Source organism: Momordica charantia (assembly GCF_013281855.1).
Source record: "Momordica charantia cultivar OHB3-1 chromosome 4 unlocalized genomic scaffold, Mcharantia_2.0 BLBB01000004.1, whole genome shotgun sequence".
Taxonomy (NCBI): Eukaryota; Viridiplantae; Streptophyta; class Magnoliopsida; order Cucurbitales; family Cucurbitaceae; genus Momordica; species Momordica charantia.
Window position 1 is genome coordinate 2207865 of NW_028275162.1, and position 15118 is coordinate 2222982.

General features: G+C 34.6%; 2 protein-coding genes across 3 annotated transcripts; both read right to left on the bottom strand.

Annotated features, from left to right (window-relative positions):
* Positions 1 to 77: 77 nt before the first annotated feature.
* Positions 78 to 5638, bottom strand: LOC111007853 (Rubisco methyltransferase family protein). Of its 2 annotated transcripts, XM_022280377.2 has the most exons (12): positions 5169 to 5636; positions 3876 to 4039; positions 3696 to 3779; positions 3484 to 3541; positions 2897 to 2950; positions 2538 to 2609; positions 2361 to 2441; positions 1901 to 2073; positions 1681 to 1783; positions 1464 to 1595; positions 831 to 953; positions 78 to 608 (listed from the first exon to the last, which is right to left on the bottom strand). In XM_022280377.2, exons 1-12 carry the CDS (start codon positions 5529 to 5531, stop codon positions 522 to 524), a joined length of 1494 nt encoding a protein of 497 aa, XP_022136069.1. In that variant the 5' UTR covers positions 5532 to 5636; the 3' UTR covers positions 78 to 521. The 2 variants fall into 2 exon arrangements, with proteins under 2 accessions (XP_022136069.1, XP_087979354.1); XM_088123228.1 differs by lacking the exons at positions 78 to 608; positions 831 to 953 and adding an exon at positions 1031 to 1366 and having other exon boundaries at positions 5169 to 5638.
* Positions 5639 to 7394: 1756 nt separating this feature from the next.
* On the bottom strand, positions 7395 to 13921 carry LACS8 (AMP-dependent synthetase and ligase family protein). Its single transcript, XM_088123222.1, has 12 exons — positions 13710 to 13921; positions 12308 to 12869; positions 12091 to 12171; positions 11687 to 11956; positions 11100 to 11231; positions 10863 to 11036; positions 10527 to 10756; positions 9633 to 9750; positions 8845 to 8976; positions 8628 to 8762; positions 8330 to 8536; positions 7395 to 7755 (listed from the first exon to the last, which is right to left on the bottom strand). Exons 2-12 carry the CDS (start codon positions 12854 to 12856, stop codon positions 7591 to 7593), a joined length of 2193 nt encoding a protein of 730 aa, XP_087979348.1. The 5' UTR covers positions 12857 to 12869; positions 13710 to 13921; the 3' UTR covers positions 7395 to 7590.
* Between the last annotated feature and the right edge of the window lie 1197 nt (positions 13922 to 15118).

The window sequence follows — 15118 nt, forward strand, 5'->3', positions numbered from 1 at the left end:
TAGAAGTGTTTGAACATTTATTGAAATATTAAGAACATTGCAAAAGATGAAAACAGAAAGACAGTACTCAAGTGGCATGAGGAAAGATCCATCAACTATGAGTTGTTCTCCAGCTGAGAAGTTATGAAAATATGTTATACATTCCCAACCATAGAAGAAAACAGCTACAATAACATCACAATGCAACCATACATCGAAATGAAATCAATACTTCGTTGAATCGAAAGCTACTCGCTTCTCAAATCCATCTTATCACATAAATTCGACAACGATACTCGAGATTAATCCAACAAGATATAGAACTTACAAAATGAAGATCTTTTGCCTATTTCACTTTGTTGAACATCCTAAACATGGTGGTCATTTTTGAACCTTTGATGCTATATAGGTTGGCCACTTTAATTCTCAAGCTGGAAACAATGGTGGGGAAAGCTCAGCATGAGTTACTTCAATGACAAGCATGCTCGTTCTACATCGTCACGGTTCATTCTACAGTCGAGAGAGCTTTATACCGAAACCAATCATTTAAAAAGTTTTCCAAACCCTCTGAACAGTCTCAGAGCTCTCAATTCACCACTTCTTAAGTCTCTCAATCTTCTTCTCAGTATCTGAAAACATCCGTACTCAAGATATCAAAAACCATACTCCGAATTCTTAATGATGCTATCAACTTCTTTTTGTAGAAATTCGTAAAGGCTTTCAACCTTCAAAATGTATTTAACTAATAATACCTACATGAGCTTTTAACTTATTTTTATATCACTGACATAACTGATATATATCTAATATAGCTTCGAAAGCTGCAGACACGGGAGATCATGTGGACTTACATATTGGCTTCGGAAAAGTATCCTTCGTTCACTAGTGCACAAGTCTACTGCTAGCTGTTTCAAAAATACTCTACGGTTCAGTTGTTTTGGCGATGTCACATCCAAATCCATGGATCCGCTTGCCTGCAAGATAAGTCAAGAATTGCATCATATGTTTCTAAACCTCCTTCTATGATCTATCACTTTTTTTTTCTCTTTTTTGATAAGAAACAGAACCATATATTCAAGATCGAAACAATAATAATTTTATATTAAAAAAAAAAAAGGCCTATAGAGGGTAGAGAAATTACTTTTATTTTATCACTATTAAGCTAGAGGGATGACTTTTGTAAGGGTAAAGAGTGTTTCACCCATTAAAAAACTCTTCAAAATTTTCACACTGTTGTTAAAATTCTAAAAATAATTTAAAAACACTAAGAGATTCTTTCAAGTGCTTTAACCAAAAGTACTCGTAGAAAAAATATTTAAAATTACCTTTGTTCAAAACCCACTATTAATCATCTCTAGCAACACTTAATATGGATTTTGCTTCAGCCCTTATAAGTAAGCATGGCAAGCACAAGAGGTTCATTTTTCAGCTAGAGTTGTAATTTCCACTGGAATAATAGAATCAACATGTTCTTTATCCTTTACCTGCAAGAATTTGTTATATTTTGATATGCTTGTTTCACAGCTATCCAATATGAACTGCAGTGCTTCCTCCTCTATATCGGGGTAATTTAAATCCTTCTTTGCTGTTGATTTGTTTGATGCTGCAGCAGCCATCTGGTAGCCAATACAAACAAACACACGTTGAGACAGATATTGCAGATCAAGAACACGACTATATAAAAGAAGTTGTCGATCCAACCTCTTCAAATTGATTGCTCATACTTGGTGGACTGACAGCTAAGTAAGCAAATGCCTTCAATTCTAAAGTCCAACCAGTGACTTGAATAGGAAAACACTGAGATCTGCCATGAGAAATTTAGCTGGCGTGATAAATAAAGTAATAAGATATTTTATCATGAGAAAGAAAGGTAGATTCAATCCCAACTAAATGGTGAACTCGTCTATTTATTCACACTCACGCTCTTAATCCATGCTTTTTCAGTGTTTCCAGCTTCTCCTTGTAACATTTATCAGATTTTTTTAGTGACAGTAACAATTCAACAGAATCACTAGGATTGCTTCCCTCCCTTGGAACAAAGCCATATGACAACAACAGCTCTCCATTAGATTTCTTGCCATATGAAATGAACACCTGCAATGATCATTGATTAAATCAAGATGCATAAATAATCAGAATTTTATGATTAACTTGCTTGGTATATCCGGGAAAAGTTCCTTTGAAGGTAAGAAGTTAAAGAAAGTTTCTGATCCTTCTTTCAACTCTAGAATTGTTGCTATATTATATCTTCAACGTAGACCCAAGTCCAGTACGATTAGCAAGTTTGAAATACTTCCACTTCTATTCAAGTTTCCACGACATTCCAGTATTACATTATTCAGTAAGATTCATCCATGATGAAAATTTAAATGTTCTTTTACCTGCTCACCTGGTTGGTATGCTCGATCTGTTGTAAAGACAACACCTTGGGATGCTTTATCATAATCCAAGAAAGTCTCCACCTGGGCCAGTCAATTATGGTTGCACCAGTTAAATTTTAATTCTAGCAGGAATTTTTTTTTAGCATCACAGCTTTCAACTATACCGATATAACATACCTCACAGTTATGATTCAGCATATCTGCCCAGGGAACCAATGCAACCTTTCCAGCCATCGAGGGTAATCGAACCTGGGCTTAAAAGAAATATTATCTTTTCAGCATTTGAATTGTAAACAAACTCCTGTTTCCAGATTTATAGTAGACAAAACTGTATATAGAAGATGTAAAGGAGACAGGGAAGATAAAAATTAATTTACAGTTTCAATAGATGAAATTTATTTCTGCTAACAGTATTGACTGTGAACTTATTATCTATGATTGGAAAAATTATTTTGTAAATCAATCTTTTACCTTCTTCTCCAAATATTAACAATGCCAAATACTTCACAACATGGTATTTAATCAACTTGACTTACCAGTCGAGAGAAAAGGATCCCAAATGACCACTTAAAAGTTTCTATATTGAATACCTGAAAATCAAACATCCAGGAAGAAACTAGTTATCAAGCATTTTTCATGTAAACAAGAATTGAGGTTTTCTTAACCGTTTATGCCCCGGCAAATTCATGTGCATTGTGTGGCAAGCAGAACTATCCAGTTGCAATGTTCTCTTAAGTATATAGGGAATGGACTTATTCATAATTCTTATATGTCTAAGTAGGTCCCCCATACTAAAGGTTGGGTTCAATAGAAAAGCAGTGTGTTGTAATGTGCTTAGATTTGATCAAGAATCTATTATCTTTTTGGTTGATCAACTTCCCAAGAGAGAAAAAACTTCTATAGAGAAACATGAAGCTGGACATTAGTTTTACTCTTGAACACCGAAGCCCAAGGGAACGTGAGAAAAACTGTATACAGAAGCCAAAAGAGGAACACGTTTAGGTTTTAGATGAGTTCATAGCAGTTGAAAAATAAAATCAAGTTGAATGTGTTCTGATGCATAAAAATCAGAACCAAAGAATGATAACAGAACAAATTTCTTGAAGAACGGAGAACCCAATACCTCTTCAGGAAATAATTCAGGATGTTTAGAGAATATTCTGACCCTTAAATCATTGTATCTGCACAAGAAATCACAGAAGAAAAATGATAATTTAATGAACTACAGACATGATGAACTAGTACAGTAGAGGATATTGATTGAAAGTTCTAGCATTAAATAGCATATTAACCACATTTAATAAGAAAATAAGTACAGAGAAAACATAGCCTTACGTTCCAACAACATTTGTGATCCTTTCTATCGCCCTTTCTCTGATCTCTGATGCTTCCAGATACCGATCTAGCTCTTCACGTGTCCTGAAATGATAGGAGAGAGGCTATATGGGAAAGAACTGAGTATAAATCCCGGCATACAAAAGAGAAAGTTACTTGGGCCATAAATAAAAAACTGACCAGTACAAAAGCGAATAAGGTTGCCGAGGTAAGGCTGATATATAGTTGTTCCATCTTGATGATTTCAATAGACTTGCTTCGCTTATCAAGTAGGTAGCAATCAGTGGCCAATCTGGTACTGAATTACGTTTTAGCACCTGCCCAGCCTCAGGGCAGCTCCACTCCTATTATGGAAAACATAAAGCATGCTGAGAATGGGAAGACATTTATTTGTGCAGTAGCATTTTTGGTTGTCTTTATCGGAAGAGGGGGGAAAAACTATATTCTTGGTTTATAAGCTTAGATGATGATGAAGATGGAAACGGAAAACCTTAACATGAAGTTAAGTCACACAGAAAAGGCCTGCATGCTCCCTACCAAATAAAGCAAACTACAAGCCTAGTTCACTTCTACTACTACTGGTCGTTTAGTAATCAATAATCATACGTGACATCATATTTGGCTGCAACATTCAACCGATTACAGCAGATTTTGCCATGTCCATTGTTTAATAACCATTCATTTAGTTTAGATTAAAGAACACATTTAAGTAAGGATTCAATCTTTGAACTTTGACATGTAATATTTTATAGTTTAAAATTTGTAACAATTTAACTCCTATTGTGAAAAATTATGTTAATTAAGGAGTAATACTAGTTTGACACAGCAGCCACTTGGATTGAATACCATTGACGTGTCATTTCAAGTTAAAAGGGTTAAATCACTACCCACTAAAATTGAGGGACTAAAACGTTGAAATTAAAGTACCAAAAATGTTTTTTAACCTTTAGTTTACTCAAACAGCATCTGTCAAACTCCCCCAGACCCTCAAAATTGCGAATGGATTACGCAATCAATTCCCCTCCTACTTCTTCAGAGAGAATCCATAGAAAAGAGAACTTCATCCACTCATTTCTTTTTTTTTTCGTGACTATCCGGACCAACTTGCGTGCACCTCGACTAATCTCACAAGACAATCATCTGACCCATATTATATTTGGTTGCCTAGGTAACTCGTAAGATATTAAATCCTAAGTAGGTAGCCATCATGGTTTGAATCCATTTCCTCCCAACTCTTTGTTATGGTCAATTCACCACTAGGCCACACCACTTTCCGCCCATTTCTTTTTTCAAATCCTACTCCTTTTTATCAAAACGAAGCTATTACTCAAACCAACACTGCCATCGAATCACATAAGCCAATCAAAACTACAAGAGCCAAATTTAACAAACACGTTGCAGATTACTTAAATATTCTCAAATTAGCAACTGCAAACTCGCACGTTTTAGAACTTCCGAGCAGAAAAACCTTACCGAGTCCGCGGAGATGACAAGGGAGGGCGGCACGAAGAGTAATTTCTCCCCTTTCCTGACATTCTTCGAAGCCACAAGCCCTCTCTCCCCAACATCCACTCTCTGTATGGCCATCTTCTGGGGAGGGAGGCCCGAATCCGACAGCCATTTCTGCAGAGCAGAAGCGTTCTCCAACGAATCGATGTCGCATCCCCATGGAATCTGCTCGGTCACTGCTACTCTGGCACTGTCACTGGTCGAGACGGAGCAATGAATCGAGTGCCTACGACAGGCGGCTGTGTAGGGCTTGGTTGTGTGGGCCTTTTGGAGAAGACAGAAGTTGGGAACTAGAGCAGAGTGGAAAATCCTTGAAGCTTCGACCATGGCTGCTCCTCGCAAGCGAAAATAGGAACCTTATCTTCTCTGCTCCAGAGAAGCGTAGCCGATGAAATGGATCGCGGTCGTTTTGACAGTTGTGGAACGCGCTCTAACTGAAATTCAGGTTAATAGATATATTTTATCTTTTTTTTTTCCTGGTTTCACCATGGTATTAAAAAAAACAACCTCATCTCTTTTTAAATACTCAAAGAGTTCGAATTTCTATCCTACGTTCTGTTGAAAAAAAACCAAGTGATATGTCTCAATTTCATAGAAATTTTCATCGGATGTCGATTAATATTTCTAAAAAATTTAAAAAAATAAAAATTCATAATAAATATTTAAATTAGAAAATAAATATTATCACCACGTTGGTGATATATATACATATTTTTTTTTCTTACGATCTTGTGAAAATTTTGATTTGTCTCTCGTGTCGATGTTGAACTCTTGGACATATTGACATGCCAATAGAACTTTAAACCTTGAAAATAATAGGTTAAAACATGCTTAGATAAAGTTATGCCTTACCCAAGCATGTATATTTAGTTCATAAGTGGACTGCGTCTTATTGATAATTGAATTGAATTTCATTGGTTGAATAATATTTGATAGCGTGTTCAAATATGTTAATTAATAAATAATTTAATAATAGGGTTGTGATATTTCATTAGGGTAAAATTAAGAAACTTGAAATATTAAGAGGTAAAGATTGTGAACTAGGTATATTTAGTCTATCATATTTTGTTTTAATCAACCCAGCACAAATTTGGAATGTCAACAAAGGAAAAAAGGAAAAAAAAACATACAATTTTGGAAAACTGATTTTGTTTCATCAAAAACTTGAATTTTGGCCCAATCTCAATATCTAACAAATTATATACAATTAAAAAAAAATTACTTAGCTCTCTACCCTTACTATTGTTTGACAATTCATTATTTTTGTTTGACAGTCATTATTTTTTTAAAAAAGTATCTGTTATTGTATTTCTATTTCTTAATTATCGAACAATAAGTATTTTCCTAATTTTAAACGAGCTCCTCCACATTTGTTGAATCCGACCATATTATTCCAGAAATATTTATTCACTAAAAGACATTAGATAAAATACTATAACTACAATAAGACATTTCATTTTTTGTTCAAGTAAATAAAGTAATTTAGAAGTTAGAATTTTATTTTTATTATTATTGTTATTATGTGGTTTACTCATTTCCCTCCCTGGTTACAATTCTTTTTGCGAGACCCTTTTGTAAACTACAAGTTTAGTCCAATAGGTCTTTTGTATTTAATTTTGTGTATAACAATACACACCTTAATATTTCCATTTTGCACCTAACAAATAAAATAACAAACATCTCGTATGTTGTAAGCTAGTAGTACAATTTACTTATTTATATATAAACAAACTAATAGTACTAAAAAAAAATTGTTGAGGTAACCAATAAAATAAACTAGTTATCTGAAAACAATAAAAATTATATTATATATTTTTAGTGTTTTCAGATATGTGTTTGATAGCAAATTTAAAAATTACCACGTGTTTAATAATACATGTAAACTAGCCGGAGTTGCCAACGGTTCAATTTAAAATATTATTATTTAATAATTAGTTTATTAATATTGTAATAAATTTTGTATAATTTTATACAATATTATATAATTTATAACATATTATGTTTTACCTATTTTAATTAAAAAAAATAATATGGGTTTATAACCTGAAATAATTATATTTATAAAAAGAAAAATTCATCATGCATTTTAAGTTTTTAAATTTTAAAAATCTAAAAATCATGACAACGTAAAAAAGTTAGTTTTCAGAAATTCCAATAATTGTATCACAAAATATAAAATCCAAAAAACAGTTTTAAAAAACCGAATGAAAATTTGAATTGCGTACCAAACAGATACCAAAAGACGTATTAAGTAGTCATTGTGTTCCACTAGAAATTTGATGAGCTCCCTTTATTTAGACCTATCTTCCACATAGAGACACCATGTGAGAGAGATATAGCAAACTAAAATGAAAAAAAGTTTGGCAGTGGTATTTTCATATTTTCATTACTTGTATAGCTGTTGAAGCTCATTCTTGAATTTTGCCTTGAGTTGTTCCCTCTTTATCTTCAAAGCAGCAGTAACCAATCCTGACTCTGGGCTCCATGCTTCTGCTACCAACTTTATTTTTGTAGGAATTTCAAATTTTTGTAACTTTGCATCTTTTGCTACCTGTAATGTAAAGTCATTATTCAAAATGTCCCATTTCAGAAGTGGGATTTCTATATTGTATAACAAAACAATAGCTATTTAGACTTGTAATCTATAGTTTGAAAAATAAGTCTAATAATCAGAGTCTACAACAAGATTCAAGCTTGTAGCATCCTAATTTTGCTTTACTGCTGAACGATAATATTTGTCCTCAACATCCTAAAGTTTTTTCTAATATTATAATTCAAACACGGGTACGCTTGGACCTGTTGAACTGACAAGTTAAATATTCGGAAGAATATAACCTGACGACTCTACAATATATTATTACAAAGTGTTTTGATAACATAGATCATGGGCTTACCATCTTAGTTGTTCAATCTTTATTTAGGTAAAGGATAACCATGTCTCCGGACAAAACTGCTAAAACCTTTACAAGCTACACGAAAGGCATACTGCAAGGATGCTACCGTCTTGTCTTCTTTGCGCGTTTTTTATGAAATATTAGAAAATAAATCTAACTCGCACGGGACTGTTTCTTCTATATTTATGCCTTTAATTTCAGTAGATAAGATTAGGAGTAGAATTTGCAAACCTTGGAAAGGGATCGCTGAACCTCACTAATGGCTTCACCATTTTCACATAGCTGAGAAAAATCCTCAAAGTTGATGCCAGCTTCTTTGGCCCACTTCTCAAGGGCTGGACGCAAAGGAACAACAAGAGCTACACAATAATTGTGGAAGGGGTCTGCATATACCATAACATTATCCACGCAATTGCTTGACAGTAGGGCTGCCTCAGCCTGCAAACGAGTGGGGTAAGCCACAGCCAGCAGAGCAATAACACATAGAACAATTTAGCTTCAATTTTTGCGTAGAAGTTTAAAGCCTCACCTTCCCTAGGGATATATACTCTCCATGCTGAAGTTTAACGATATCCTTCTTTCTATCTATGATCTCGAGGCAGCCGTCAGGATGGAATGTTCCTATATCTCCGGTGTAAAACCAGCGCATACCTTTCTCGTCATCCTATTGCAAGCAAAAATTAAGTTGAGAACTTCTGTAATCCTGCAGAAGTTGAAATTTAATTGAAATGTGGTAAGAAAATTACCTTGTAGACCTCGTTAGTTTTTTCAGGGTTCTTGAAGTAACCAGCAGTGACACTGGTGCCCCCGACAACGATCTCTCCTCTAGGCATTGGTTTGTCAGTCGTCCTATAGCCACCCTCTTCCCAAGAAACGAGCTGGGACAACAGGGTGAAGATTATTGATCTTTGTATACTGCCCGGTGTACCTTATTCATTTTCCGCCATGACTATGTAGCATCAAAGTATTATTTCTAACTGGATTAAGTTCTAAAAGTCCTCAGGTTCCATTTCATAACAATTTTGCATTTGATTTTCCGTTTGGTAACAATTTTGTTTTTTATTTTCGGTTATTTAACTTTTAGCTTATAAACACTCCTTCCACCTATGTGTTTCATTTGCTCTGTACTCTATTCTTTCAAATCGTTTTCAAAATGGAAGCCAACTTTTAAAAACTGAAAATATAGTTTTAAAAAAACTTGTTTTTGTTTTTAAATTCAACTTAGAAATAAAAGTGAAAAACAGACCAAATAAAAGGAGAGAAAGCAGGTTTTTTTTTTAATAACTTGGAGTCGAGCTTTACTCCCCTTTACCCCCAAGGCCCGGAGGGTGAGCTTAAGACCTCTAAGCCTATATATGACAAGAGACCTCAAGCTCTTGTAAACTGGGCCACCCTTGAGAGCAAAAAATTGTTTTTCAAAACAGGAAACAAAAAGCGAAATCATTATCAAATGAGGCCTCAAGAATTCAAGTTTTTGATAGGTCGAAGATTATTAAATTTATTATTACATTTGAAATAAGATCTTTTTCCGTACCTTAATGAAACAACAAGGAAGAGGAGGCCCAACACGTCCCACGCTTGGATCATCCCATTCGGAAAAGGAAGCTCCAGCAAATGTTTCTGTCAAGCCATACCCTTGACCAATTGTAGCCCTATTGAAGAACAATCAAATTACGTAGGAAAGTCTACTGACAATTTGAACAAATGGTTTATTTACACTAGCCGCATTTTGATGGTTATAAAACAATGGAGTGCTTAAGTAGCCTGGTAATTGTTAATCAAAGTAAAGCTCGCAAATTCAAACAATATTTCATGGATGAGAGAGTGACGAACCTTTAGTTTAACCTCTTTCTCTCCTCTGATGACTCCTAATAAGATTTGTGACGATATAACTTAACACTCTAACAAGAGGTAACAGCAGAAAGATAATACAACTTGACGTTGTAAAATAAATTAATCTTTGCTTCTATCCAGCAGTATTTAAAAGAACCCTACTGCTGTAGATCAATCATATGCTGCTAAATTTGCAAGAGGATGGGTCCTCTCAATTGACTACTAGGAAGAAAATATTATTGTAAGTACTCTGCAATCCAGATTTCCAAGCATGATTTTATTCCATACAAGTCATATAGTTATGCAAAAATTGATGCCCTGCCAATATTCTGCGTAAACAGGTATTGGCCTAGTGGGATCTTAATATTTGAAGTATATCCGTACCTCAATTCACTTATTTACCAAGCTGCTAAAGATACATGGATGCTCTTCTCAGTCAAGTAATCATATATATCGAGGAAGGATTCATTATATTTTGCCATGAAGATGTACCAAAATTAGAGAGGAAAGCAATTAAAGTTATTTGTACCTCAATTGGAATACCCAAAAGTAGTAATTTCAGTTGTATTTGCATCCAATTTATGAAAAGCATTACCCCATGCAAATATTGAAAAACCGTTGAGACTCTCCTGATAGAGGGGCGCCACCACAAAGCATAAATCGTATGCGCCCTCCAAGTACTGAACGTATTTTTTTGAAGATCAGGATGTTCCAAAACAGTCTTTCAAGTCCCCAAGCTCCAAGCCAGCTTCCCTCCGAAGCTGCTAGTTGGCGATTATATCCAATGTGGAAGAGTTTCTTCACTAAGCCTCCCTTCTCTTCAACCTAGTTGTGGCATCATTGATAATTAACAAATATCCTCAACTTTCATGTATGTGCTAGTTACTTGAGTCATAATTGGATAAAGGAAATGCATATATCCATCTAAAACCTTCTTCAGAACTCCATCTCGAACACGATCTAAGATAGCTGGAACAGCAGTCATGATTGTTGGTTTCAACACAGAAATATCTCCCTTAGTTCCTTTCTTTATTTTACTAGAAGTGTCTGTCATTGTTAATGGCGAACTATAACCCATTGCCAATCCTGCAGATAGTATGACAGTCTGGACAAGAACAATGAGTAAAGATACTTACAAAATGTAACTCTAATGCAAACATGATGATACCTCAGCTGCCAGTTCTAGAACATGAGCAAGGGGCAGGTATGCCACGTATACATCACTGCTACCAAGTTTTGGAATAACTGTCATAACACCTGCAGCAGTGGCTACGATGTTGCCGTGACTAATCATAACCCCCTACGTTTTATACAACACACATGTCAATAAATACTCACAACTTCTTTTATGAAAATCTGAATATACAGATTACATAAATTTCAAATAACAAAAATAATAGATGAACAGAATATTCAGCTTAAAATGACCATTATGAAATATTAACACAAAACAAAACAAAACAAAAATGTTGCAGGCAAATCTTGCATACAAGTTCTCGTCAACACGGCATTCTTGTCATAGAAGGTACATCAAAATGGAAGCACACGAGTCTTAGTACAATCAAGTCTGCATCTACCATCCATTAATCAATTGTTTCCGACACCAGAAACTATTCAATATTATTTTAACCATGACCCCAACAACTTAAACTTCTAAATAGAGTGGCAATTTAACAGTGTAAGAGCAAGACAAATGTACATGCATAAGATTGACCAAAAAATATAAAATAATCAAACTAAAAAATGGGAATATACCTTTGGCAAACCTGTACTGCCACTTGTATACATCACAACAGCGATACTGTGACTGGAAGGTAAGCTTGGAACAACGGGATTTTCTTTACCAAGCTTGATGATCTCAGAGAAGGATGTAACCTTCCAATTGCTCATATTTTCAGAGCTAATATCAGTTTTGTATCCATCATCTTCAAAATAAATAATATTTTGAATAGTTGTCAAACTTGAACTTATTGCCAGCAGCTTCCTTAACTGATTTGAATTGCAGATCAGAGTAGAAACTTCAGTCTGTCAAATAAATGGAGGAAGAGTAAGGTACTTTCGTCTTACATACTGCAGTTGAAATTATAACACAGATATCCATACTGTAACTATGACCATGGTCTTCTGAAAAATGCAAGAGAGATGATTATTTGACGAACCTCATTAAGAGAATGGATTAAGGCTTCCTCACCAAGAGAAGCATATATCGTAACCATAGTAATGTTCTGCCTAAAGCATCCCTGTAAGCGATCAAGTGTATTTCCAAATTGTTCATAACCCCCTCAAGTCCAAAATAGAACAGAAAATTAAATCTTTAAAGGTTAAAACCATGTGCAAAACCCTAGAGAAAAAAGTTCAAGAACAATATAAGATAACCTGAAAGGCAATAAACCACTCAGCACAAGTTTCTGCATAAATGGCAGCACGAGTATCTTCATTGTGGCCAAAATTAACAAGCCCAGATGCAAAGTTGCAAGCACGATCAAACACTTCTCCATAAGTTTGCCATTCATAATCACCCAAGTGAAGTTTCTCAAACTTCCTACCATCACTAGAAGTGACAAATTCCTTGGAAATCAACTTTCTTGTTCCAAGGAATTTATTCCGTGAATGCTTTCGACATGATTGCTCAAACAGTGCCGCCATGGTTTCAGCTCCTTTCCAAGGAACCTGAGAAAGTTCAGCCACTTGAGCATTACGCACTGCATAACCTGGCTCCCCACCAACTTCCACAGGAACTCCTCTTCGTTTCCACCTTTTCTTTGCCAACGAGATACTAGGAAGTGAAAAGGCTACAAGAATGCCAATAAAAATTGTTCCAACAATTCCTACTGCACCATAGCCTCTCCAAACTGACAAATAATCTCCGGTCCGTACATTATCTAAGATTTTTGATTCCCATATACTTTCCTTGGAATCCCCCATCAATGAACGTAGCCTATAAAATTAAGGTTAGCTAAATATTCATTTTTAAAGTCGCAATAAAGTAAATGAATAAACAAGGACAGGTAATGGTAAGTAGAAATCAAATTTAAATACAAAAATAACAAAAGAAAAACCTTAGCATAAAAATTCTACAATGTCACAGCCCTATTCCAAACAAAAAAAAAAAAAACAGCGGCTCCAAATCCACGATGAAAAGGCTTCGCTATAATGAAAATGTTCGAGAGCACAACTTCAGAATTCTGCAAACGCAATTAATCTCTGGTGCTGTGGCCCAATCCTATTAATTTCATTTTCCAAATGAAATAGAACACAAAGAAAAAGAAAACACAGAACATCGTGGAACAAAAAAGTAAAAGATGAAGAAAACACGACAGATGAAAACATGATGTGATTGATATAAGAAAACAGGGAACACCAAACATTTTAAACTCGTGCTCATACGAAACGACGAAAGAGAACGAACGCAGTCCAGAGCTACTACACCACGAAACTAAAACAGCATGCGTTTAACATTCAATATCGAGCACAAACAATGCATGCTAGATGTACAAATTACAGTCCATAGCTGCACACATGTACTCCACAAAACTTATATCAATTGAGACTGAATTCAAAGATAAATGTACAACTCTGTTTTTTTTAGTAAATGATCTCCGAGCTCAATAAGAAACAGAAATCATACTCAATCCATAGGAGATAACGGACAACAAAACCAAAACAAAATCGTACGAACAATTCAGCCTCAAAGCAGAGGTAAACGAAAGGTGATCGCGGTGCTGTGCTTCTACAGCAATAAGAAATTGTGAAAACGAGCGGAGAATGAAGCGTATACCTGAAAGATCGCCGTAACGGAGAGCGCTGCAGAGGAAGAAGAATTACGCCGGAAGCTTCTTCGATGTTCGTCGGAGTCGGAGCCTGCAATTTCTGACTTGTGACTGGAAGAAAGAATATGGCGCGCCGGGGGAAAGACCACGGGCGGGAGGAGAGGGGCTTAACACGGTGTCGTTTAGGGATTTCAAATTACGAAAAAGCCCTCTCGGCCTATATTTTTTTGGGAAGTTGACGGGCTCTTTTGAGGGTGGTTTTGGTATCTAAATCACAGTTTTTATATGAAAAATGCCGCTACGTAACGTCCAAAATCACGCGTGCGCCACGTGCCCATGAAATGCAGATTCGTAAATAATCAGCACGTGGCTGCGGTATTAATGCTTCAAGTTCTTGGAAATGGCACGTGCGAGTGATTCTAAAAATTTAATTTAACTCCGAAAATATATTAATTTTAAGGTTAAAATGGCCATAGTACTTTTATTATTATTGTTCTTATTTGTTAATTTTAGTCCATCTTTAAGAGGTTGATTTTGTTTTTCTACTCTTTTAAGTTTTGGTTAAACGTTGGTTTTGATCCTCTATTTTTAAAAAGTAATTATTTTAACCGCTTAATTTTATTTTTATCTTATGTTTTCTATCACTGTTTCATTTTGGCTCCTTAATGAATATGTTTTTTTTTTATATTTATTTTAGTCCATATAGTTTCAAAATGTACGTTTTGGTCATCTGTACTTTCAACTTTCGTTCATTTTATTCTATAGATTTTCAAAACGCCTATTTTGATTCTCGCACTTATAAAAAGTGAGCCTTTTTTGTATCTATTTACTAAATTTTATACACAATAAAAAAATTTTAATACAAATTTATTATTACATTTCAATAAATTTTAGTAAGTAAAGTGTCATGTTAAAATTTTGATAGGAAAAAATGAGAGACAAATGAAAATGAAAATGAATGGACCAAAATAGTTACATTTTTAACGTACATGACCAAAAGAAACGTTTAAAAAGTACAATAATTAAAACGAACAAAAATTTGAAAGTATAAAGATTAAAGTAGAAGTTTTGAAAGTAGTACATAGACTAAAATAAACACAAGCCTGGAAAGAAAACCTAAAATTTCCAATATTTGTTAACCAAACAAATAATAAGCATGAATGTTAGGTCACCTAAACGTAGCTCGACTATTTTATCTTTTTATGATCAAATAACGTAGCTTGACTATAGCATGTATCTTCGACTAAAAAGTTGTATGTAAGAACCCTACCCACTAGGGATGTCCATTTTCCCCATGAGTCTCATCCTCGTGGAAACCCGCCTAAATGGGGTGGAGAAAATAGTATAAAAGAAACATTATATTTTTATATTTTATATATATTTTTTCTTTTTAATTCAACAAATGTAAATTTTGTAT